At 45.6% G+C, this 26,775-nt stretch overlaps 4 protein-coding genes across 4 annotated transcripts; 3 read left to right on the top strand and 1 right to left on the bottom strand.

Moving 5' to 3' along the window:
• The first annotated feature begins 510 nt into the window (after positions 1 to 510).
• LOC142216725 (testis-expressed protein 47-like) lies at positions 511 to 6,139 on the top strand. The gene is made up of 7 exons (XM_075284759.1): positions 511 to 594; positions 730 to 802; positions 2,030 to 2,133; positions 2,839 to 2,903; positions 3,034 to 3,235; positions 5,125 to 5,284; positions 6,053 to 6,139. Exons 1-7 carry the CDS (start codon positions 511 to 513, stop codon positions 6,088 to 6,090), a joined length of 726 nt encoding a protein of 241 aa, XP_075140860.1. The 3' UTR covers positions 6,091 to 6,139.
• Positions 6,140 to 7,197: 1,058 nt separating this feature from the next.
• PGP (phosphoglycolate phosphatase) lies at positions 7,198 to 11,487 on the top strand. The gene is made up of 2 exons (XM_075285584.1): positions 7,198 to 7,872; positions 10,902 to 11,487. The coding sequence occupies exons 1-2, from the start codon at positions 7,278 to 7,280 to the stop codon at positions 11,225 to 11,227; spliced, it is 921 nt and encodes a 306-aa protein (XP_075141685.1). The 5' UTR covers positions 7,198 to 7,277; the 3' UTR covers positions 11,228 to 11,487.
• A 2,777-nt stretch (positions 11,488 to 14,264) lies between these two features.
• Positions 14,265 to 18,616, top strand: BRICD5 (BRICHOS domain containing 5). The gene is made up of 6 exons (XM_075284897.1): positions 14,265 to 14,288; positions 15,867 to 16,007; positions 16,553 to 16,702; positions 17,133 to 17,240; positions 17,877 to 18,030; positions 18,316 to 18,616. The coding sequence occupies exons 1-6, from the start codon at positions 14,265 to 14,267 to the stop codon at positions 18,405 to 18,407; spliced, it is 669 nt and encodes a 222-aa protein (XP_075140998.1). The 3' UTR covers positions 18,408 to 18,616.
• Positions 18,617 to 18,828: 212 nt separating this feature from the next.
• MLST8 (MTOR associated protein MLST8) lies at positions 18,829 to 26,232 on the bottom strand. Its single transcript, XM_075285575.1, has 9 exons — positions 26,161 to 26,232; positions 23,860 to 23,996; positions 22,457 to 22,508; positions 21,956 to 22,118; positions 21,486 to 21,561; positions 20,277 to 20,429; positions 19,637 to 19,761; positions 19,374 to 19,537; positions 18,829 to 19,176 (listed from the first exon to the last, which is right to left on the bottom strand). The coding sequence occupies exons 2-9, from the start codon at positions 23,989 to 23,991 to the stop codon at positions 19,058 to 19,060; spliced, it is 984 nt and encodes a 327-aa protein (XP_075141676.1). The 5' UTR covers positions 23,992 to 23,996; positions 26,161 to 26,232; the 3' UTR covers positions 18,829 to 19,057.
• Between the last annotated feature and the right edge of the window lie 543 nt (positions 26,233 to 26,775).

The following is a 26,775-nucleotide window of genomic DNA, read 5'->3' on the forward strand; positions in this document are numbered from 1 at the left end:
TTTACAACATGCCCTATGGATACAGCCATAAATGCTCAGGTGGGAATACCCCTTTGCGTAAAGGGTTAATTCTATCTTGGCAAATCCAGGTCCGAGGTCTGGTTCCGATCACATGACCCGGGGACGCAAATAGACCCAAACCACCGGGTCCATGATCAAGAATCCAACGGATGAATTAAAGTAAATTTAAGTCCCCTGACAACCCCTTTAAGGGTAGTATACCAAGCCAATGCTCAACGTAGAGATTGCTTGCTTTCCTCATCTCTCGTGACGTAGACATGTCCTGTGGCCTGCAGTACAACAAGGAGTTAATGAATAATTAACGCTCATGGTTAATTTATGGTCTGTGCTCAGTTTCTGAGTTAATCATCCATTCGCCTCCCTTGTGGCTCCGCCATGTGATACCCAGTGTCTTCCCTGTTGTTTACTTTTGTCACCTGGTTGCCATGATCTGTTCCCTCCTCCTTCTGTTGCTATGGAGGAGCTGTTCGTCTTGTAGGAGCATCAGTCATGGCCTCCCGTAAGAGACGATCCTCTACACCAGGTCTTCCTCACGTCTCCGTCCTGACAGTGCTCCTCGAAGCCCAGCACATGGTTCGTGTCATGCGCCGCCATCATATATACGTGTAGAGACTTGATATTATATAATAGATGATGAATAAATATGAATATGATAACCATTGACTTCTATTGTAATAATCTTACCCCTGTGCGCTGTCATCTCTACAGAAATCGATCATCCATAGGCTGATTTACGTGGCAAGGATTTCTCCAGCGCAAGCGCACTGCATGGATATCCCAGGTAAATACAATGCAAGCTCCATCCTTAGCCGTCTAGGATGGTAACGTTATACAAACTTGGGTAACACGTTGGATTTCCTCAAAAAAACAATGTGAAGTATTACATAAGTAACCATTATTGGTTCGGTAAGGTTAAAGAGGTAATCCAACCCCAGGAAAATAAAAAAGAAAAGCCCAAAGGGAGTCTGTCGCCGAAATCCATCATATCGACCTGGGGAGTAAATAGGAACGGCGGGGCACCATAACAAGATTTTGACTGGGCCCTGCACCCCTGATGCACACACAATGCAACAGGCCTTAACTGGCCTCCATATTGCGTAACTCCAACTGTACTGACCTCACACATGGTATAATGGCTCATTTACTAATCCTACATATGGTATAACGCCACCTTTACTGACCTCACACATGGTATAATGACTCAATTATTGACCCTACACATGGTATAAGGTCCCCTTTACTGACCCCGCACATGGTATAATGCCTCCTTTATTGACCCCCATGCAGTATACTGCCCCTTTAATGATGTCCACACAGTAATTGCTTCCTGTACCGACACCCCAAACAGTATACTGCCCCTTTACAGGTAAAGGCTCCTACTCTGACCACTACAGGTGAATTTAGGAAGAACTCCAGCCGGTAACAAACAATATTCACTTACCCATCCCCACGCCTCCTTCACTTTCACTCTTTTGCTGCATGTTACATCCCGACACTGAACAGTGCCACAACATTGAGGACGCCATTTTATTGTATGGCGCGCACTGGAAGTTGAACGCAAAGTGGAGATGGCAGTGAGCCGGAACGGGTAAGTGAACATATTATAAATAAGAAAGCAGTGGGGCTACCCGAATCAAGCAGAGAATCACTGCCTCTACTGCTGAGATATCACTGTTTTTGTCAATATGCAAACAAGCTGTCTGGAGCAACAAGGATGCTGCCCCCTACCTTTTTGGGGCAACAATAATGTCCTCATTACTCCAAGGAGCTCAATTGCATATTGAGAACAATGTCAATATCAGATTTACTGTGACAACTGGTGAGTTATACCAGAAATCTGCATCGGGTAGAGATTTGTGTTCAGGATCCCAAGGACTGTGGGAAGGCGCAGTATGGTCTATCATTCCGTTTCACTACGTTCCATCAGTCCATTATAGATTTTCTCATTGTGACATCCATTATATTAATAATATAATATGTAGATCGATTTCTTATTCTTTGCACACAGACCATTATGAAAAACTGTTCAATCAACTGATAAAATCCAACCTTGGAGAATCCATCTCCGGATTACTTCTGCTCTATCCCAGCTGTGTCGTTCATATGATTGAGGTAAGGGCTATCACTTGGACAGTTCCAGAACCTTTGTATAAGTCAGCGGTACAATCAGTATTCTGCGAGCTTTTACAACTAAAAGTACCAGAAGTAATTGCAGCTTGTGCTGTCATGGGGAAACTGCTGATCTGTGGAGGTCCCAGCAGTCCTAAGGAATAAGATTTGGGTCATAATCACCCAGTTATCACATGAACATGGAAATTAAGAAATATAGACTTTTCACTTAGTGGTATTCCCATCTTATAAAAGTGATTGTATCACCAGGTCATTCATGTAACACTAGGCTATGCCGTCACTTTACGATTGAGGGATTCTGACCTCTGGAACTCCCACCAATCTTGAAAAGAAGATTCCGCTTTGTATCCCCTTCTTAGGGTGGCCATAGACAATACAAGCATATCGATTTTTGTGGGATTGGCCAACAATCTAATGCGTATGGGGTGACCCAACTATTCTTCTGTATAAGATGTCAAGGAAAAGATGGGTCAGGCATGTTGTATTTAAAAATGTCCAATCTATTTGCTCTCAAATGGGAAAGGTCACCCCTAGCGGAGTCTGTCAACAGGTTATTCCCCTTCAGTATTGAAAAAATTCTCATTATGTTACTGGATGGGGCTGGTAGAGTGAGATCTTTACCTTGAAGTATGTGTGACTACCGATTTGGTCATATATCAATACCTCTCTTGTCTACCATCTCTGTAGGCTTCTTCCGAAATTGTGACTGGAATAAATCAAGATCTTGTCCAGATCCAGAATCAGGGAGCAAAGTATGTTTTCCTTATTCTCTAATGTATTCTTCTACCATGGCTGAAATGATGATCTGATTTTAGGCCATAAAGCCTGCAGGTCGTACCTCTGCAATTTCCTGTCTTCACATAATTCATCCATGTTTTCCAGCTCACTTCTACGAGACATCAAAATACTTGTCATCTCCCACAATATCCCGAGCAGGCTCCTTCCTCAGTGGTACTTCCGCATTGTAAGACTACCCACACAGTACTTGTACGACTTTGAGCACGGACAGTCAGTGGAGACTGCGGTGGAAGAATGTCTCACCCTCATGACGAAGTTAGGAATGTTCTTGTCTCAGATACTAGAGGTAAGGTCCTGAAGAGGACTGGGAAACTGGCCATGCGATATGCTTCTTTATAAATTCGTATGAATTATCTTGAAGGAGCACTTTTGGATTTTTGTGTAGTCAGTCACACTTCTTATCGCTTGGACCAATTCCAGTCACACTTCTTATCGCTTCATCCAATCTTAGGCTGGGTTAGTGCCTTCTCTCCCATGTGTTACAAAACTGTCAAACGGAAAGCGATGCCAGAATTGATCTCATATTATTCTACGGTATTGTTTGTGACATCGGACACATCAGTTTTGATGAATGTCTCACTATGTTGGACAGAAAACTATTGCAACATTTTTCTGTTGCACAATGTCTGTCTATGGACGCCAGAATGGTGCTCAACATACAAACTAAAGCATGACATAACTAGCCTCTCACTGCTCGTTCCCCTGGGTCTCTGTCAGTGTCCATTTTATGCTTGTGCCTTGAGGAAATGTGCACCTAGACGTCAGCCACTGGCACTGGGAAATGGTGGCAACATGGCGCTCACCTGACTGCAACCAAAGCCATGAAATTCAAAGTCCGATGCACCACTCATCAAGTCGTAATGCTTATCTTCATGGAGCATTTTCACGATGTCCCCCTTGCAAGTCACCTACCAGAACGTCCCACCTGGGGAAGAAGAAATTCTCACATTTCAAGGTCTTCACTGCAAAGTTATTCACTGTGGTGCTGCAAAGTGAAGCAGCAAACACACATCTAGGGCCTCTAGCAAGGGTCACCACACTTCCACTAGCCTAGGGAATACAATTCTTACCTCCCTCAACCCATGTCACTGTTGCATAATGTATGGCGGTACCGCAGTTCCAAGAACCAGTTGACGTCTTGGTATAAAGGTACCTGCTTCCCCAAGCTAGCCAGGCCGCTTGAGTTATCTGCCTAGGATTTTGCCCTTCAAGTGGACCTTCTAACTACTCTCTTCTAAGCAACATGGACAGATCCTTGAATAGTGTACTCCTTCTTGACTTGGGTAGCCTGAGAAACCCCTCGTGGGAAAGCAACACACAATATTCTCCCTCAGTACGATCCAGTTCTCAGAAAGCACTAGAATACTGACCACACGATGGTCTACTCCAGTTACTCCATTCCCTAGTGAACACTAACTCTAAACAGTCCCACTATATTACACCGTGGCAATGTTATCCAGCATGCACAATGTGAACAGTGGTTGAACCCTTGCCTTGCCCAGCTACGCAACTGCTTGTGCAGACAGAGAGGAGAAAGCCAAAAGTTTAAGGTGTGCATTTGCACCACCCTGCATAAACAGAGAATGTGCTGCCAACAATAATTTACCATATATGAGGATGAACAGCAATAGGTTATTGCCTCCATGCAGTTTGCTTACTCACGATGATTTCCACATGTAAATGGAAGTTAAAAGAGGAAGGAAGTCTGCCTGCGTAATAGAACCTTTAAGTGGTTTTCGCCCTATATAAAAAAGGGTCCTAGAACATTGCAAATGGATCAATGAATAAAATCACTTATACTCACCTTGCCACTGCTGTAAGAACAGTGGCTGAATCCCTGATGTCTTCAATTCAACTCCAAAATGTGTCCGCTTAGCCGATCACTGGGTCACCCGTGAGCCGACATTCCCAGCCATCTTGTGCTTTGTTGGGGCAGGAGCAGAAACTGGAGCACCATCACTGGTAGGAGATCGATGACATTACCTTACCCAAGAGGTAAGCAGCAATGTCCTCGTTCATCCAAAGAGTGAATTTGCCCATTGACAGAAATGGTAAAATCAGCATCGGAGGTACCGATACACATGAGGGAAACATTAGGTGACCCAAACCTATCTATCTGTAGGGCTTGGTTCTGGTGACAGACTTGCTTTAATGATAAAACTTTAATTTGTGCAGCTTGGCAGTAAAGGTCCTGGAGAAAATCTGCATGATTTGGCCCCAGAACTGCTAGTCCGAGAGGAGATCATCTGCTTCCTTCTTCAATCTGAGAGATTTCTAGCGCCAGAAGAATTCCTCGCCATGTATAACAAGCCCATCAACAGTTCTGTTACTTCTGGTAAACATGTACACAGCACTACATGATGTCATAAGTGTGTATATACAGTGCAGTAAGTATTTGCCCCACCCTACTGTTAGGGTATGTTCACACGATGTTTTATAGAGCAGATTTTGACGCGGAATCTGCATCAATATCCGGCTCCCATTGAAGTCAATGGGAGCAGCTCGCTTCTTTTATCTTCTAGCTAGTAGCGGAAAAAAGAAGTGAGCTGCTGTATCCTGCCGCGGATTCCGCTGCGCAAGGCTCCCTCCTGATTAGGCCCATTCTTCGGGCCTAATGCTGTGACTGGATGTTGATGCACTGCACCATCATCCCGTCGCAGCTAGCCGCGCGGAAGTGTTCACATACAGAATGCAAATTGTGTGAACATACCCTTAGGTTGTGGGACTTTGCAAAGTTGGAGATTTTAGTATTAGGATAAGTCAAATAAACACCGACTTCTTCATAGTGATCCATCTCCACAGTCACACCACAGACATTGCATTATAGTAGTAGTCTAAAGATCACCCATAGATTGTGTCAATGCCCATTCGTTGACGTCACCATGATCTACTGAACAGAGGGACGAGCATAGGAAAGTGACATCAGTCAGCCAAGTCTGCCCCAAGGGGGGAACTCAGTACTTTAGGATATATACGTATTTTTGTTTTTCATTTTAGAATATTAAATGCAATGAAAAATTTGCTTTGAGCTGCTGTAGGAAAAACCCCGGAAGATACGAAGTACTGTTATGGCGTGAACACTTTACTTTTCATTCCTTTCCAGATTTTCTCTGGCCAGTTTCTCAACAGCTATCTCTATAGCGGCCATTTTGGACTGGACTACCAGAGGCCATCTTGAATCCACCTCCTCGCTTCATTGGTTGTTTGCATTTTTGTTACCTATTATACATTATAAAAATAAAATTATTTAAAAAAAAAAAAAATCGTGTCCACGTTTGAATGATAGTTCATATGATAGTGAAAAATGTCTGTCACATGACCCAATATGTCTGATAATAAAACATTTTATTTATATAGCGCCAACCCATTCTGCGGCCCTTTACAAATCGCAGGGTTACGGTACAGACAAGATGAGACATTACAATGTAATAAATCAATTTATACAATAGGAGTGAGGACCCTGCTCACAGGAGCTTACAATCTATGAGGTAGAGAGGGGGACATGAGGTAGAGGTCTATTCACATGTCCATGTTATAGACACTAGATCCACAATGTCGTTGGCCTCTCCATTTTACTGGTCTGTCGGAGGACCAGAACAATGGACAGACGGACCACTACAACAGCGGTCACATACAGAGTCTGATGGATCCCATTCACTACAAAGGATCAGTTTTTAAAAACTGAAACCGGTAGCCGAAATAAAAATCGGACTTTTTCATCTTGCAATTTTGACGTATACTGAAATGAAGTCTCCAAACGGTGCGAACGTAGTCTGACAATTTTTCAGGACGTTTCTCTGCCGATTTTAGGAGGAATCTGCGTGAAGTCCTACAGAGACTCCAACGCAGGTGTGAACCTCGCCTTAAACTGGACTGAATGGTTGGAAATCTGCTATTTCAGTCACGACACTTCACGTTTCCGCCTCAAGGTTTCCGTTTTACAGTTGTCGCAGTAAATGCTGTTACTAGAACGTTTTTTCCATGGGAATATTCTTCGGACGGGGAATATTTCGCGTATATACATCCGTCACCTTATATAGCACACGATACGTAGAAAATACTTGTCAAAATCTTTACGTCTACTTTCCACATATTTCACAGCCACCGACTACGATGTTACGTCGGTAAGTCGCATCAAACATGGCCGAGCATTGACTAATAGTGGACGCAGGCGACCTTGTAGGGCTGACATTGCGCTCCTATGTGGTCACATACAGATTTCATCATGTCAGCCAGGGCTCTGTCACACACCGGTCCCTCCCAGTCTCCTCCTCTGACAGAAGAGCTGAGGATAAGGGTAAAGCCGGGCCGGCGTCCACAGAGACAAGATGGCAGCCTCCAAGTGTACGCGTCTGACAGGAGAGCTTTCCCGCCGTTTCCTGGCTTCGGTGGACACGGTGCTGTTCGACTGTGACGGAGTGCTATGGCGGGGGGACGAGCCGGTGCCGGGAGCTCCAGAGCTGGTCACCGGGCTTCGGAAAAGCGGGAAACGGGTCTTCTATCTGACGAATAACAGCACCAAGACCCGGGCCATGTACGCCGACAAGCTGGGGCGGCTGGGCTTCGGCGCGGAGCCGGGGGAGGTGTTCGGCACCGCGTACTGTACGGCCACGTATCTGAGGGATGTGGCGAAGCTGCGGGGCAAGGTCTATCTGATCGGCGGGACGGCCCTGTGCCAGGAGCTGGAGGCTGCCGGTATCCCGCATGTGGGGAGCGGCCCGGAGCCGGTGACCGGCGGCATGAAGGAGTGGGCGGCACTGGAGAAGGAGCCGGAGGTGCGGGCGGTGGTGGTCGGCTTCGATGAGCACTTCAGCTACATGAAACTGAACCGAGCGCTCCAGTATCTGCAGGACCCCGACTGTCTCTTCATCGCCACCAACACGGACACTAGGCTGCCCCTGGAGGGAGGACGCGCCATCCCCGGTACTGAGTGGACACCCCTATATCCCTATACACCGACCCCTTCTATAGGATAGAAAGCCCTCAAAATGGCTGACTGGTAACATAAGGCGGTGTTCACCTCTGCGCCGCGTCCATCCAGGGCCACAGGTTCTAGCTGCAATTTTTGCCTTAGTGATGTCAGGGAGAATACAAGATGGACCCCATTATAGTCCATAGAGTACCTCAGGATCCAATGTCCCTCATGACGCTAGATTCACAACCTGGATGTCCATTGTTCTGGTCTATCAGAGGATTAGAACAACGGACACAAGGATTGCTAATGATGAGTTCACACTCAAAATCCGGCTCCAAAAAACGCCTCCCATTGACTTCAATGGGAGCCATTCACTTCTTTTTTCCGCTAGTGTTTTTTTCCCGCTCGAGGAAAAAAGAACTGCCCTATCGGATTCGGCGGCGCAAGACTCCCTTCCGACTAGGCCCATTCATTTGAGCCTAATCCAGAGCAGAATGCCGCGACTGGATTGCGGCTAGCTGTGGGAGGTGTTTTATGGAGATGGATTATGAGGTGAATGTCGCGTCACAATCCGGACCAAAAAGCTCCCTGTGAACTCCACATAAAACAGCCACTGACTGACCATATTGACTATAATGGTGTCCATTGTTCATTGCAAGATGAAAAAGTCAAAATTACAGCACCTTTTTTTTTTTCCTTCTGTTGTTACTGTGACGGAGTCTCCAAACAAGAGATGTGACGTCAGCCAGAGATGGATCGACAACGACACAGATGTGAACAAGTCCTTAGGCGACACCTGGCAAATATGTCGAAATGATGGTTGTCGGATTTGGTTGCAAGTGCTTGTCACTGTGCTCATGGCGCGGTTACATTCACGTGGTCATTGTCAGTCTTGAGAAATGCAGTCTGCACATGGAGAGTGTTATACTGATGGAACGCGGTTGTGCAAATGATCCCTAATGACAGCAAGTTGGCCTTCTGGATAACCTATGCATGTATTTTAAAACAAATTGGGTGTGAAGTGACCCTTAGGGTGCATTCACACTACTGATACGCTGCCTGATTCTGAACGTTAAAACACGTTCAGAATCAGCGCGTATAAAGCAGTTCCCATTCATTTCTATGGGAGCCGGCATACGAGCGCTCCCCATTGAAATGAATGGGCTGCTTTTTTCACTACGAGCGCTCCCATTGAAGTGAATGGGAAGTGCTCGCTTGTACGGCTAGCTCTGCTCATTCTGAGCCGTACACACGAGCACTTCCCATTCACTTCAATGGGAGTGCTCGTAGTGAAAAAAGCAGCCCATTCATTTCTATGGGGAGCGCTCCTATGCCGGCTCCCATTGAAATGAATGGGGACTGGTTTATACGCTGCTGATTCTGAACGTGTTTTTTGTTTTTTTTTGCAGAATGCAGGTCAGTTTTAGTGGATGGTATAAACCCCTACAGTCAGTGTATGACCTATTGAGATCCTTGAGGATTTGATTTCCGCTGTCCTCAGAGTTCAGCACCTGGACCCCGACTATATTTAGTGACTGCAGAATTGTACGAGCAAGGAAATGTTCTCCTAATGCCAAGTTACTAGGAAAGGTCAAATCTGCTCAATCATCCTGACAGTGGAGGGAGCGGCACCACCAATCTCCATAGGGCAGGGATACTGCTGACATATCCGTTACTCACCTGCTTACTACATACATTACATAAGACTGTTGTGGGGGGAGGAATGTACTTCGCTTTTGTCTGACTATTTTCGATATAATACAGGATACATAGTTTATCGCTCAGTTCATACTTGCACTAAATCACATAATGAATAAATTATGTCCCATTTACTGGGCCAAAGCCGGAGGCAGAAAGCAGGTACAAACATGCTGACTGGGTCACCCATTGACAAATACGACTTATCTCAGCACAATCTGGGGACTTTTTATTCTTTTCCTCCGCCCGGTCAGCTGTTTGAAGAGTCTGCAGCATTTGGGTGAACGCTGCGTTCTTTTAAGTACTGACCAAGCTCACGAATAGTACTGCGCTGCAAACAGATCGAGTGCATGAATGGAAGTTAAGGGGGATCCTATCATTAAAACTCAATTATTTGTCCATAACACGTAGGAATAGCCTTAAGAAAGGCGATTCGTCTCCTACCTTTAGATGATTTCTCTGCGCCATCAATCAGTATAAATCTGTTTTTTGTCGGTATGCAAATCAGTTCTCTCACAGCACTGGGGGCGGTCCTCAGCACTCAAACAGCACTGGGGGCGTCCCCAATGCTGTGAGAGAACTCTCCAGCGCTGCCTCCATCTTCTTCAGGAACGGCCTCTCTTCACATCTTCTTCCGGGGGTTGGCTTCACACTTCTAGGCCTCGGGCAGCCGACTGCACATACCTGCATCCCACAAGAAAATGGCCGCTTACAATACTGTGTAACCAGCCATTTTCTTGTGGCCAGCGGGCATGTGCAGTCAGCTTTGCCCGAGGCCTAGAAGTTTGATCGCCAGCGCCGGAAGAAAACGCCAAGAGAGGCTGTTCCTGAAGAAGATGGAGGCAGCACTGGAGAGTTCTCTTGCAGCATTGGGGACGCTCCCAGTGCTGTTTGAGCGCTGAGGACCGCCACCAGTGCTGCGAGGGAACTCATTTGCATACCGACAAAAACTGGGATTTATACCAATTGGCGGCACGGAGAAGACATCTAAAGGTAGGAGAAGAATAGCCTTTCTTAAGGCTATTCCTATGTGTTATGGACAAAAAAATGAGTTTTAATGATAGGATCCCTTTAAAGGGGTGTATTAAGTTACTTACCTTTTCTGGGTTATCGCCACTTTGCAACTTATGGGTCATGGCTTTCATCTTCTGGGGTCATACCTCCTGGATTGCTTTAAGGCCTCCTCAGATCACATGACCTAGGGTTATAACATGGCTGGAAAACCCAGGAAAATCCATCGGCTGCAATAACCCTGAACAGGGTAAGAACATTAAGGCGTTGCAAGTATTCATGTTTTTTTTGTTTTTTTTTTAACCAGTTGTCTTCTTATTCTTCTTAGGTACCGGCTGCTTGGTACGAGCAGTAGAAACTGCGGCTCATCGCAAAGCCCAGGTCATTGGAAAGCCCAACTCCCTCCTGTACGACAGTGTAGTCAATGAATGTGGCTTGGATCCAGCCAGGACTGTGATGGTGGGCGATCGCCTGGACACAGACATTCAGATGGGTTCTACATGCGGGATCCGCACACTCTTAACTCTAACTGGGTTCTCCAGTCTGGAGGATGCAAAGACCAACCAAGAAAGTGGCGCCCTCTCCATGGTCCCAGACTTCTACGTGGACTCTGTCGCTGATCTCCTCCCGGCACTGTCTACGGCCGATCAGTGACTTGCCCTGCCACGGAAGAGGACTGGGGTTCCCATTAACCTTAATTTATGGAAGTCCTTCTGGTTTGAGCCTTCTTTATGATGATTGTTAAATGGTTATCCTTGCTGAGTACTTGGGTGGGCTCCGTACACGCAGGTCTCACAGTCCTATATTATATCAGAAGTAACGGTTCTATACTGCCGCCCTGTCCTGTGTGTTATAGATTCATGGCAGAATTAACCTATAATGAGAAAGTAACCATCTAATTTATTTTATAATATAAAGAGTCATTTTACAGAAACCGTCCTGTAGTGTTACATTATTTGTCCACGTATGTGCCGACGTCAGGTTTCACCATAAAAATTAATGACCGGATGGATAAATTACACACAAACTGGATATTGGTTAAAAAGGATAGGCCGTCAATCATGGAAACTGGATAAACCCTTTAAATCCCATCTACATCACTACTGTACATCATAGCGGAAAAAAGCCTCCCATTGATTTCAGTGGGTTCCACGCGGAAAACGGTAGCCATTGATGTCAATGGGAGACTTTTTTTTTTCCAACGCTGATCTGTGCCAAAATACTGTGAATGCCCCCTAAGGCCCCACAGGCCCTAATCACAGCGCTAAAGCACTGCGGAAAGAACTGCGGCGTGAATGCATTGCGGTTCTTTCCGCAGCGCTTTTAAGAGAAAGTTCACAGAGTTTTCCTCCGCGGACTTTCTCTTAACATTATATCTACAGGAAAGCCGCCGGCGTTTCCGTAGATATAATTGACATGCTGTGATTTGCAAAGCCGCAACGGCTTTGCAAATTGCAGCGTGTCCGCATTGCGTTTTTTTACGCAAAGTAGGCATGGGATTCGCATGAATCCTATCCCATTTGCTTGCACTGTAAAACGCCGCGATTTTTCCCACAGCGTCTCCGCTGTGGGCAAATCGCGGCGTTTACGTCCTGTGGGGCCCCGGCCTAAAGCAGTTTTTCAGTCTTAGCTCTTTGTCAGATAACCATAATGCAGCAACAGCAGGAGGCATAGGTCCTGCGTCCTTAAAGGGATCCTGTCAGGGCGATTTAGGACACCAAGCCACCCACATGTCCTTATGGATTAGGGGTTTAGTGTCCCAAATCTGTTATGACACAATCAATGGCTGCATAAAAAAATAAACCTTCATACCTACCTAGAGATGGGTCTCGTTGTGCTCGTCTGTTGCTCCTAGTGCCTGCACTGTTCTGCGGATGTACGCCCCGACTCCTCTGTGCATGTGCCTGAGGTTGGGCGCATGCGCACTGTAATCAAGGTATATTCCTCTGGGTTCACTGAAGAACTAGGAGTCAATAGAGGAGTACACTCTATAGGAGATTATAAAGCTGTTTTTTAATTCTTCACGTGGCCACGGATGGCGTCATATCAGGATAAAGAACCCCTGGTCCATAAAGATCTGTGGGTGGTTTACTGTCCCAAATTGCCCTGACAGATTCCTTTTTAAGGCTGAAGCCCCATGTTGTGGAAATGCAGCTTTTTTTGTTGCAGATTGGCTACAAAAGGAATGGGAACTACGTAGGCAGCGCTTCTACTTCTCCCTTCTGCTCAATCCACCCCTGACTTTGACTCAAAAAACCGCAACACAATCTGCAACAAAAAAAGCTGCATTTCTGCAACGTGGGGCCTCAGCCTAAGGGGGTTTACCTACTAGAGCAAATTATCTTTTATCCAAAGATTAGAGTATGCAGATGGGGTGTATGTGACCGCCGGGACCCCGACCAATCATAACAATGGGGGTGCTTATCCCTGTAGATAGAGAAGAAATTGCTCCCGTGGGAAAAACCTTTTACTATAGACATTAAAATGTATTATGGCCGCCTTCATCTGTGATACAATCCACTCTGACCTACATCACTTATAGCAGTGTTTGGATACACCATGTGATACGTCTGATGGCGGCAGAGCTGACTGCTGCTTCTCTCAACTCTTGACTGCAAGGAACAACATTATGGCAGTATTATTGAGTGACTACGGAAGTTACGGTATTTTTCTTCCTTCCTTTTATGTGGTAATGTAATACAAAGTGGCATCAGAAACTCCCGTCCAGGTTTAGGGCGAGTCTTGTTCTACTCTATAGGCATCCTCTAGAGGGCAGTCTAATCAAAGATTTCCAAAAAGCCCATTTGCTAATATGTTTAAGCATGGACAGACTACCTTGAGTACCTCCACATATCTGTCATGTGCATTTAAAGGGAATGAATCAAAAATAGCCAATTGTTTGGTTTAATTTTTGGTGTTCCTATCTGTATTTTAAAAAGTCCTGAAATTTTACGAAGACCACTGAGCCTTGTAATAGGCTGACGCTTCCTGTTCTGTAGAGATCACTTCTCTGCAGTCACCTCTGAGTATTACAATGACAGATAACACCTCTATATGGATAACATAGGATTAACCAGTGATAATGGGGGGGTGGTCATCGATCCTGATATGGTTGGCAATGAGGTTATAGATGGAGTCAGTGACTCTGATGAGATTTTGGTCACATAGGGAGATCACGGTTTGATACAAGGTGCAGCCATATCCTTTTGGTCGCCCTTCAGGACAGATGACCCCAGTATAACCGACTGGCCGCGAGCCTACTAGGTTGTTCCTTATTCCTGAAGTCCGCTCTTTCTTCCTCAGTCCCTGGTTCCCCGCACACAGCGCCTTTTGTGACTTGCTGGGAGTCAGGAATGTGTGCACTTGGCATCCTCTCCATCCTGTCACCGATAAGCTCTTTTTTTTTCCCCCTTTCCCCTTTAGTACAAAGCCCAGGTTTGTGTTTCCATCTCACTGGTTCCAGTTCCAGGGGGGCTCATTTTTTTTCCCGTCTTCCAGTTTCTCATCACAGCCCCGCCATTGTTACATTCCTGCCTCTCGAGTTTCTCAGGTGGAGCCTGGCTAAGAAGGTGGCTCTAGAGGTGCTAGATGCCCGGGTGCTGATGGACGCGCCCTTCACCCTGTGCTGTCCCCGCACCATGCACAAACTTCACATTGCAAGGACTTGCAGAGTTTGGGACTGCAACACAGTATGGAGGGGACTGGAGACGCAACGGTAAGAGACCACATATCTGTATAGGCTGGGCACCCTGCGCTCCTGTGTTGGGGGGCTGTATAGTAACATATTAGGGACCCTATATCTGTATGGTCCATAAGGGGCCCTTGAACCAGAATATTCACTTATTATTGCTGCCATGGTTTTGCTGGATGGAGTCTCAGCATTTGGTCAGTCAGATAATACTGTAGGATTAGAGATGGTTTAGGTGGAGGGGTTTTTTTATAATTAATTTTATGAATTAATTATATTAATATTTCCTCACATCATGGTCATCAGAGCATAACTTGTCCACAGATCGATCTATCTCCTATCTATCTATCTATCTATCTATCTATCTATCTATAATCTATCTCCTATCTATCTATCTCCTATCTATCTATCTATCTATCTATCTATCTATCTAGGACCTTATCTATCTATCTATCTATCTATCTATCTATCTATCTATCTATCTATCTATCTCATATCTATCTAGTATCTTATCTATCTATCTATCTATCATCCATCTCCTATCTATCTATTTATAATCTATCTCCTATCTACCTATCTATCATCTATCTATCTATCTCTTTATCTATCTATCTATCTATCTATCTATCTATCTATCTATCTATCTATCTATCTATCTCTCTCTCTCCAGATATTTCCATACCAGCTCACCCTTACTGTATCTTTTTGTTCACATGACAAAGTTTTTTAGTAGCCCAATAAAACCAATGGTGTCACCTGCTTCCATTATACATATTGTAAAGATTTTCGGCCATGACTAAGTACAGGACATCGTGATGCAGAAGATCCACAGCAGGGCAGGTATTTTGCCAAACCTTAAAGGATCACAAACCTTTCACAAAGTTTTGCATACATCCACAGTACTGGTGAATATAAGAAAGTCTGAGATCTATTAGTATGAGATTGAAACTTATCAGCCTCTCCCTTAAATTCTTCACTCACTCTGAAATCTCTGCTGAATCCATCTTGGTCTCCCAAGACGGACTGTGAGATCACAGAAGCATCAGATGACAGCCACCTATAGAAATCTACACAGAGGGAAGGATAAGCAGAAACATGGTGCCGCATTTTTCTTGTTTTTTTTCCACCAGATGTAATTTATTGACATCAATATAAGTCACTTGCTTCTCTATAATGTTCTTTACGGTGCTGCACCTATGTGTTATTTATGGGAGGCATTATGGCGGCTAGTCGTCACTCAATAGTGCACCTGAACGTTTAGTTATGGATTCCCTCCTTTTCCTGACCACCCAAAAACCAGCAACTAACTCCGACCCCAGGATCAGAATAAATTGATGTTGTAACCCGCCAGCGCCTCATAAGAGCCCTCGGCTACATGTTCATTGCACCCGGTGTGTGAGAGGTAACTGGTCCCAAACCACCGCGCAGGTTCTCTAATCACCACTAGAGGGCGCTTTCTGCAAATCTCCTGTAATAATGCACTACTCTTGGGAATACGCTATGTGAATGAGCACTTACCTCCGGGGTGATCCTGGCCATGCCATATCCTACCTTGCAGACACCTTGCTGAAGAGCACTGACTAAATGCAGACTATTTTCCTACAGCCTCCCACCGAAAGAGGACCTCGAGGAAGATCTAAAGCCGCTACCAGGATATTCTGGGGCTTCCTGGCGGTGGCGCTGCTCTTCTCCATTGTGGGGATAAGCGTGGTGGGAGTTTTAGGATGGAAAGACAATAAGACAAAGGTACGGACTGATGTTATTACTATTCTGCCCACATCTCCAGAACAAATAACTGTATCTACAAATCCTATAGGGAAACCCACTTTTAGAGGATCTTCCAACTCTGTACATGCTTCGATAGGTGGCGCTGCACCGATTCCAGAGTAGTTGGAATTTTTTCTCTAGCCTTTACCATTCCTGAGCAATCCGTGCAGGTTTTTTTTCAGTAAAACTATACTCTATTGTCAAGTGGGCGGTCCTTGGCTGGAGCAGAAAGACAGGACCTCCTACCTGACAGTACAGTATAAATTTACTAAAACTAACAGGGGCAGTGTTATAGGGAGATCATAGATGGGATTTCACATATAAAGATTAAAGGGATTGTCGGAGATTGGACCAAATCTTTGGAAAGGGATAACCTCTTTAAGAAGGAAAATATGAGACTCTACCTATTGAACAAGGCCAGAGACATGTTAGTTTTATGCAGTAGAGATAAGTGGCTGTCAGAACCCCTGATGCGGCTTATCTCGGTTCATACATTGTCACATTCTTAAAGCCTTTATGTTCAGCCTCTCTTACAGGTTGTCCGACTGACCTACAAAAACCTGCAGGGTTCCCTGGTAAACCAGTCTGCGGTCACTGACAAGCGGAGGAATACAGTCACCTATCGAGTGACCACCAGGAATCAGACGTCGGTGGTGTTGTTCGACAGCAAACATGTGAGCAGGGATGGGTATATAGCATGACTGAGTATTAGAGATGAGCAAGTAGGTATTTGATCGGATACTACAGTATTCGAAATACTCGTACTCAGTCGAATACCACGTGGTAAACGTAAAAGGCGTTTACCGTGTGGTATTTGACCGAGTACCGTAGTCTTCGATCAAATACCCTACATTTTTTAGACGGGAACGTCACAATGTCATCTGATGGGGAATACTATAGATAAAAGGAGTTATACGTTTCTATGAAGCCAAGGCGACTCTGTGACTGTGTGATCGGCGGTGTCTAAAGGGACCTTCACTGACCCAGTTCTGAGGGCATTCCAAAATAAAGTCCCTTCCATGTTATTATACATTTACACTCTTCTTTGTGTATTCTTACCAGAACCCTACTAAACCTCGTACACCTTCTCTATACCTCCAACAGGGACTGGTTTGCTATAAGGCTGCTGGAGAGAAATCCTGTTTCCTTCGCCGCATGGAGATGAGAGATATTGAAAATATCCAGTCCTTCCTAAATACGTCTGTAGCCAAGGTCAGGTATTAAATAATGCTCTCCCCCAATATTACTCTTCAATGTGAACCTCATAGGTGACTTCTGTCTGACAGCAGGGTATGACATGGGAGAAAAGCTGAGCTCTGGGATATATCAGGTTTGTGAAAATCACAGCAAACCCTGCCAGGACTCCTAGGGAAACCATTAAGAGTCCTGTGTAACCCGCCCACACATTGATTGACAGCTGCCTTGTGTCCCCACTCCTACAGGGGGAGCTGTCAATCCTATATCCATAGGATATGCCATAAAGACCTGATAATACACCTCTGGGCCCTGCATCTATGTTGAGAACAGGGCCCCTATCGATGCCTGCAAGTGAATAGAAGGGTTGTACACACTTGCATTTTTACCATTCACTTGTATAGGAGTTTTATTTCTTTAACTCCCATGTAAATGTAAAAAATGCAGGCGCTATTGAGACCGCAGCAGGTTCCAGAGGTGGGACCCAAATCTATTAGGTACTTCTGGTGTATCCTACGGCTATAGTCAGAAATACGGAGAGGCGGTAATACTCCTTTGACATACCGTTAGATCGTCCTTCACTCACACGTGTCCTTCTGACCACCTGCCACTTGTCTCTATTACATTGTATGTAAATTTGCTATTTTATAACAGGATGGCGTCCTTTTCCTGCAAAACAACAAAACACGTTACTACCGCGAATTCCTTGGCGTAATAGGAGGTCGAAAGGTCAATTATGACCTCGTAGGGGAACCTGTACAAATGTTGTGTGACCAGCTCCCTATTTACTGGGTAAAAAAGAGTGACGGTAAGTAGGCCTTAAAGGGGAGCTGGCGAAACGGTTAATACTGGGGAGGTTTCTTTTCACTTAAAGGGATTTACCAAGCTTCCAACGTATCAAATAGATACAACATATCTGGGTCCACTCCCAATAATCATGTCCTCAGCATGATGGGGCGGCAGGTTGAGCAGCTCCCCCTTCTGCTCCATCCATAGGATACCCCCATATATACACTTCTGTGTGGTTCTGTATCACTTGCTGTATACTGCAGTATCACATTGCACATTAAATCCTCTCCTCTGGTCACTGCAGGCCCAACAAGACGCCTCATTTACCTCTGCATCGATATCTGCTTCCCTAACAACATCTGTGTGTCCGTCTGCTTCTACTACCTACCTGACTAGGCCAAGCGTACGGCAAACATGGACTCCTCCCAGCGCGGCCTGGACAATCCCTCCCTAGCAGATTTTGCACAAAGTGTGGGAGGAGTTAATTTAGGATTGATCGGTATGGTTTCCTGTTAACCCCTTTTGCGACAGCTGGACTGTGCAGTGTATGGTATGTCTCCCTGAAGAACCACCAAGTGCCTTCGGCGGTGGCAGCGCTGCCACGTGTATCAACTGATTGACGGCGATACGGAATACCAGATAGATGTTGCTTACACACAGTTTACGGATGATATGCAGCGTAACCCCCAACTTCAGTTCTAGCCTGGAAATGGGGATGAATATACACAATGATGGCAGATTCCTGGTTGTATAATCTGTATGTTCGATTACATATTAAAAATACATGCTTTTCAATACTGACTTCATTCACTTACTGCTTTATTATTGGAAATAGAACCTCAACTCGTGGCGGCATTAATACAGCCCCAAACCCCAGTGACTCGCCACATTAACCCTCCGTATATTTACATGTGGCAATGCGTTCATGAAGAGTTGTATCCTCCCCTATTGAATCACACAGTCCGGGGATACTTATTTTTGTCCATTGTCTGGCAAAGTAAAGTCTTATAGTGTACAACAGTAGAGCTTACTGCGTCCAGCTCAAGCTACCCCAGGACGCTGTCATTGAAAGCCAGACAGACCACTGCTTTTTGGTGACCGCTGTATTCTCTCTTGATTTCTCCAGTCTCCACACACCAAAGCCGGGCCAGGTTATCCGATGAAGCTGGAGGAGAGAGAGGAAGTCAATTGTGTGATATACAGGTAGCCATACATGTCCCATGACTTTACCCTCCTGGTACATATGTAGATTTGCCCATACACATAGCCATCTCTCCTATTAAGGCTAGGTTCCCATATGCATTGATGTGAATTTTCTAGTTTCCCTGTAAACCCCCTTTAAGAAATGGGAAAGATCCATACCGGTCACAATGTACTGTGAATCCCCGGAAAAGGCGCAGTCCCACATCCAGCCGCGTGACGTCTCTCCCGGGTTATTGCTCTTGATACTCAGCTCTGTCATCAGAGAGAAGTTTGAGGTCCTCCATATCTTGCAGGTCTGGTCAGCCGAACACGTGGCCAGAAGCCTGGAAAGGAAAACGGAGATGTCCAAGGTGAAGGCTGTGACGTAACGGACTATGTATGAAGCTTGTAAACTTTCATACTGGCCGTGTCAGGACACTTACGTGGAGTCCGGGCTGAATTTACAGCGAAGAGCGCAGCGCTTGTGTGAAGGGATTTTAGTTTTAGGAATGAGCTGTGTGAGATCTTCACCGAGGCCTCCGGTCAGGTTCCAGACAAAGCAGTTGCCCTAAAATAAGTTATATAAAGATCATGGGACAATAAAGAATCTCGAAATGTCATATTATACAAGTAAGAGAAGAAGGGGATTATAAGACAAACACAAAGGTGGTGTCAGTAATGCAGCTATGCCCATCCTCTAAGGCTGCATTCACACGATGTAATGTGCAGCGTGAACTGGCACGTATACGGCGTGTCAGAGTTTGCGCGCCGTAAAAGCTCCCATTCATTTCAATGGGAGTTAGGATCGTATACATTTTACGGCCGCAAAATAACGCGGCGTATATGATCCTAACTCCCATTGAAATGAATGGGATCTTTTTGCAAGCGCAATCTGCTCACATGTGTATACGTGCCAGATTGCGCTCCACTTTCCTCCGTGTGAACTCACCATAACATGGTGACATTAGCCCCAGTGCGCTGTAACTATAGTGCAGCTTAAAAACTATTCACTACAATGCAAAACTCTCTTTCCTACCTAAGTCTACAGCAAAAAGACTAAGCGCATTTATAGCCATCACTTACCGAGCTGTTGACGGCCGCCATGTAACTGGCATCTGGGTCTATGTGAACCGCATTGACAGACGCGTCGGCTTCAGGAATAAGCTGCTCATTCTGGTCCGTTTTGAGGTCCCATATATGAATGGCCCCGCTCTGGTCACCAACAATGAGCTCGGCCTAAGGAGAGAAAGAAAGAATATAACAAAACTAACATAATATATAGAGTAATAAAATCTAAACTAAAATATACTTCATTTTAATAAACCTGTCACCCCATCGATGTTCCTGTATATGTGATTTGCTTTAGATTTCTGGATTTTTGGGAAAAAGGAAAAAAAAAAAAAAAAAAAGGCCACCTTATAATTCCAACACTTTGCCTTTAAATACCCTGGTCACAGAGTGTCCTACATCCGTAAGATAAGTTCCCCACTGGCTGGGGGCTAGGAGAAAGTATTACATTTTTGTTCTGTTCAGACACAAAAGAGCTTTGTATGAGGGGAAATCTCCCAAATAACAAGGTGGCATTGTGTCTGCGGGCTTATCTACCATGTAAGACCCAGCTGCTGACACACCTGACCTATCCCGGGGCACAATATACCTTACTGAAGAACAACTTTCACAGCGCTGCAGAAGCATTATGTGCACGTGTCGACAGAAAGGGAGACTCTGATCGGTATCGAGTGGCTGCAATGGCAACTGAATATATAGGAAAGGCTTTATCCTCCAGAGGATAAGAGAACAGCTTATACTCCGCTCACCACAGAAGCCGCACCTGACACTTGTAACTGGGTATGGTATAAAAGCTGGCGTGTCGGGGAGTTTTGGAAACGGTTCAGCGATTTTCTAATACACATTGTGTTTTCTTTTCACCAAGTCTTCATATCTCCACTTGCTGCCAGTGAATGGAGACATCCTTGTTCACTCACAGAGATGTCCTGATCACTGACACTGGTGCGTGGTTTGTTACAAGAGACTGCTGAGACCTCTGTGCCTGTACTGACCAGTTTCCGAGGTCCCAGACATAATCTGTGATAGGTGCATGACCATCAATGGTTAAAATATACCACTGTACAGCCACGCAGAGGCCTGCACTGGAGACGTCTGTCAGTGACTATTCCCAATGTGTACCTCAAACGTGGCCAAAAAGAAAGAGATGTGACCAGAGTCTAAATATTAGAATTGCCCTTTATTATACCTTGTTACGTTCCCCAATTCTCACCGCATTGCAAATACCTGGTTAGGATGGAGAACAACACAATTGATGGGTGCGTTTACTTGGAAGATTCGCTGACATTGAAGGTTGCGTGACCTGCAAAGAAACAAAGACGGAGTAAACGGAAAAGGAATCTGACAAAGACTCCATCCTTATGACTTACAAAGTAAAGGAGTGGTCCCCCGCTCGGGAAAGCCCCAGAATGTAGGACTGTCCTTTAAGGATGTCTGGTACGTATTGCTACGTTTTCCTCTAGTGGCTGCTGCAGGTAAATGCACATTCAATTGGGGTATCCCGTGGCAATAAGAGCTGATGTAGGGCGATGAGCTGTATTCATACAGTGGCTGTCCATTATAGTATTATTGCTCTTGATACAATACAATATGTAGACATGAGAACAAAGCTACATAATACAAAGATCGCATGACACATCTAAAAGCAAAAAAATCCTCAAATCCTAAAAAATCTCTCATGCCACGAGACGTCATACCTCAGGTCCCATATCCTGGCCATACAGTCTTCTCCACCTGTATACATCCACCGCCCGTCCTCATGGAACCCGACAGAGGTGATGTTCTTGCTGACGCCATCATAGTTTATAACAGGATTGGGGTTGTTGGAGTTCAGATCATACATACGGATATGCTGATATCCTACAAATAACAGAACACGTCAGAGGCAACTTGGGGAGATAAACGATTCTTTATGTCTGGCTGCAGCTCAGTGTGAATAGTGTGAGCGCAATCCGCCTTAAGTATCACCGTACTGAAGTCCAAATTAAGATGGATGTTATAGTTAACATGTCCGTATGCGGCCTCTTACCTCTGCTGCAATACAAGACACAGCCAATGAGGATATTGCACCAGGTAATACAATGAAGAAGTCACAGTGGATGGGATATCAGTATTAAAGGGGATGCTCAGCTTTTTGGTAATGGTGACCTATCCTCAGGATAAGTCATCAATATCTGATTGGTAGGGATCCGACTCACCTGCCGCTGCGATCATGCTTCGATCTGGGGTCACTTCCAAGGCATTCACTTGCTAAAACTTTGAGTCAAAGATCACAATAATACTGACTGCCAGATTGGAATCGGGAAGGAATTTTTTTTCCCCTGAAAAGAGGCAATTGGCATAAACCTCATGAGGTTTCTTGCCTTCCCCTGGATCAACACTGTAGGGGATTGTAGGGTTATAGGTTGGACTTGATGGACTCATGTCTTTATTCAACCTCATCTACTATGTAACTCTAATGCAGCGACCCTGAGAGGGTCAAATCTAAGGAATACAAGAGCCAAGAAAAGGAAGGACTTTAAGGCTAAGACCGCATGTAGTGAGCCATAGCGAAAGTGTTGCGGGAAAACCCACGGCAGAAACACACTGCAGTTCTTCCCACAGAAAGTTTTCCTCTGTGGACTTTCTGCTTCAATTACACCTATAGGAAAACCTCCGGCGCTTCTGTGGCTATTATTGACATGCTGTGTTTGGTTTTGGAACTCACATTTCTGCAATGTGTGGATGGGATTAGCTAGAATCCCATTTGCCTAGTAGGGCCATGTAGGCCCCAACCTAAGGGTGCATTCACACTACGTTTCCTGAAGCTCATTCTGAACGTAAAACACGTTCAGAATAAGCGGCGTATAAAGCAGCTCCATTCATTTCTATGGGAGCCGGCATACGAGCGCTCCCCATAGAAATGAATGGGCTGCTTCTTTCACTGCGAGCAGTCCCATTGAAGTGAATGGGAAGTGCCGGCGTATACGGCAAGCTCTGCTCATGCCGAGCCGTACACGCCGGCACCTCCCATTCACTTCAATGGGACTGCTCGCAGTGAAAGAAGCAGCCCATTCATTTCTATGGGGAGCGCTCGTATGCCGGCTCCCATAGAAATGAATGGAGCTGCTTTAGACGCCGCTTATTCTGAACGTGTTTTACGTTCAGAATGAGCTTCAGGAAACGTAGTGTGAATGCACCCTAATACAGTAAAATGACCTTAGAGGGGTTGGATGTTCTCTGATGTCTCTATATGTTAAGGTGCTGACACTTACTCAGCAGCGCTTCTTCCTCCTCTGCGTTTTTCTTAATTACAACTGATGAACAACCCATCCCGTTCTGCTGCCCCCTGTCTTCTGTGGATGCCCTCCCTCCTCCTTCCCTTCCATAACATAACATGCAACTCCAGGATCCTTATGTCACTCAGCCACCTCCATAGTACCACACTGTACTGCAGAAAGAAGCGCAGGCACAGTGGAGGAGGAGACATATATGATCACGTGGTCCTACAGCTGCTGCCATGTTATGGATGACAAGGGGGTGTTGGTAGAACACTGTTGGGTCCTGCATTTACATCACCTTCTATGTTTTACTCTGACATTTCACCCAGTCTGAAGGATACAGAGTCTTGGTGCTGGACGGTCCTTGTACAGATACCACTATGGGCTTGCCAAAATCGTACGGTGTGGTCATATCCAGCCGTGGCAAGAATGACGGGGTCACTGCCCACTGTGCCCTGCGAGGAGTTCATCATTTTTCCTAAATACAATAAAATGAATGTCAGCAAGATATGAACTTGTGCAGTCAACATTACATCACAGAAGGTCACAGAGACTGTCGCCAGAACAATATGCCGCAGGGAGGGTATGGCCGCCTGTACGTGACCGGGTAATGCATTTGGATTTTCAGGACCAAGTTATGGCCACAAATCCTGTTACGACTTTGGGTTGGAGGAAAATCACTTGCAGTGACCATCCCTATGATGCTGTAAATGTGGCTCATCCTACCCACGCCCAGGATGGAATTGCATCTGTAATATCTGGAAAACCCAGAGACATTGTACAGGGTGCAGGAGGTTTAGCTAGGGGGCGTCCTGCCAGTGGCTGCACAGTATTGCAAGAATTAAAGCTAGGACATTCTAGTATAGAATCAACATCTATTGTAACACCCTGCTGATGTTTCAGGGCTCCAAATCCTCTGCACAGCTGTGAAGAAATATACAATAACAGCCACCATGAGGGGGAGCTTACTGCATACTATGTACAGGGGAGCTGATCCACTGTTCTGCTCCTCAGTCACATGGCGCAAGAAGTTCTGCAGTATCAAAAGGGGACCTGAGGGGGGGGGGGGGGGGGGAGCCACGGTGGCTCAGTGGTTAGCACTGCAGCCTTGCAGCGCTGGGGTCCTGGGCTCGAATCCTGCCAGGAACAACATCAGGAGTTTGTATGTTCTCCCCGTGTTTGCGTGGATTTCCTCCCATTCTACAAAGACATACTGATAGGAAAAAATAATGTACATTTAAAAAAAAATAAAAAAAATCTGCCTCTGGCTCCCATTTAAAGGGATTCTCACATTGGAAAAGGAGGTTTTGAAGAATTGGCACCTTGGAGCCGCCTTCTACTCCTACCTCTCATGCCTCCTGCCGTTTCTGTAAAAAAGCCTTTCTTCCGACAAGTAGAAGGTGCTCAAGGAGCGTACCCCCTGTGCTCCGAGCACACCTGAGACATCAACTGCTCGCCACCCCTTAGAGTAAGTTCACAAGGAGTTTTTTGGTCAGGATTTTGAGGCCATATCTGCCTCAAAATCCTGACCAAAAAGACTGCTCCCATTGAAATCAATGGGAGCCGGAACACACCGATGCGCATTCTTTCAGGCGGATTTGCCTCGGGAAATACTCCCTCTTTCCATCTAGTCCCATTCATTTGGGCCTAATCCAGAGCGGAGTGTGCGACTGGATGCGGTGCACTGCACCAGCATCCAGTCGCAACTACCGTATTTTGGACCGGAACCTGTTGCGGCCTACGCCTCAGATTCCAGTCCAAAAAACCACGTGCAAACTTACCCTTAGTGTCTCCTCGTCTTCAGCCTTGTGTTGGAATCCAATGCTGCGCTATACACGGTTGAAATCGTGTAACAGACCACCGCAAAATGGCCGACGGAGAATTCGCAGTCGGCTTTGCCCGAACCCTAAGAGTCCATTCACATGGAGGAAATTGGTGAGGAATTTGGTGTGGAGATTCAGCACTGGGGGGGAAAAAAAGCCTCCTATTGGCTTCAATGGGTTCCTTTTCCCGTTAAAGGGACCCATTGAAGTCAAAGGGAGGTTTTTTTCCACATGGATTTTCAGCGCCAAAAAACTCTGTATAAATGGACCCTAAATGGCAGAGCCGGATGTCGCAATGTCGGATGACTACGCAAGGCTGAAGACGAAGGGGGGGGGGAGAGACAGGAGACACTAAGTGGCGCGAGCAGGTGATGTTGCGGCTGTGCTCGGAGCACAAGGGGAACGCATAGGACTCCGTTCACTTACACAGGGGGGGGGGGGGTCACAAGGCAACGGGGGTTTTTTTGATCATGGAATAGGAGTCCCAGCCAGTCACCATTACCCTTAGCCTAAAGAGGAAACTAAAATCCTGCCTGAGAGACTCCAGAAAAGCACTTAGAGTTATTACATGGGCTGTCACATGTCTTGTGTTCAGGGAATGGGTTAATTCTTGTTCCCATTCAGCTTATTCTGGTCACAGCTGAGGGTCTGGTACCATGGCAGAAACTGTCAACAACCCACTGCCAGAGCCAGGCTACAGAAGAGCTCTCCCTACAGCCCAGGGGTAGTACTACAACAACTCCCAGCACGATAACCCTCCTCACCACATCCTGCACAGGTCTCCCCTCCCGCCATCTCACTGACAGCTCTGGCCCTCACCTCCTTTATATTCAGTCCTCCCGACCTGTACTTCACTACTTCATACGTCGCCTGCACCGAACGATGACGTCAGTAAACATGGACGTGAGGACGTCACCGGTGACAGGAAATATTGTCTTCATGTGCGGAATCATTTTACCGAGGTCGAGTGTAGGAAATACTGAGAGATGTCACAGGAAAAATGGCGGCCGCTAGTGAGCTCACAACAACTACACTTTGTTCTCTAGTATCTGAAGCGGTTGTTGCCTGGCAACCTGAAAGACTGCAGACTGGGTAGAGACTATGGAGGGGAAAATGGGAGAATCTAATGGAATATTAATGGGGGGGGGGGATTATTATTTGATCAATAATTAATTAGAATCAGTTAATATATTCATATATTTAATAATTATATATGCATTATTTTACTGAACATGTTAATATATTGAATTATTTGTAGCTATAGCATAAAATAATTGATAATGTTTCAATTAGGATTAATATAATACAATATTACATATGATTTTGCACATTTGTGCGATATATACCTACATTGTGCGCCATTATACACGTTTTCCTCATTGCAGTCAGTGGGCAAAATACAATGCGGTCTGATATCAGCTGCAGTATTAAAAA

The sequence above is a fragment of the Leptodactylus fuscus genome, chromosome 8 (genome assembly GCF_031893055.1).
Source record: "Leptodactylus fuscus isolate aLepFus1 chromosome 8, aLepFus1.hap2, whole genome shotgun sequence".
Taxonomy (NCBI): Eukaryota; Metazoa; Chordata; class Amphibia; order Anura; family Leptodactylidae; genus Leptodactylus; species Leptodactylus fuscus.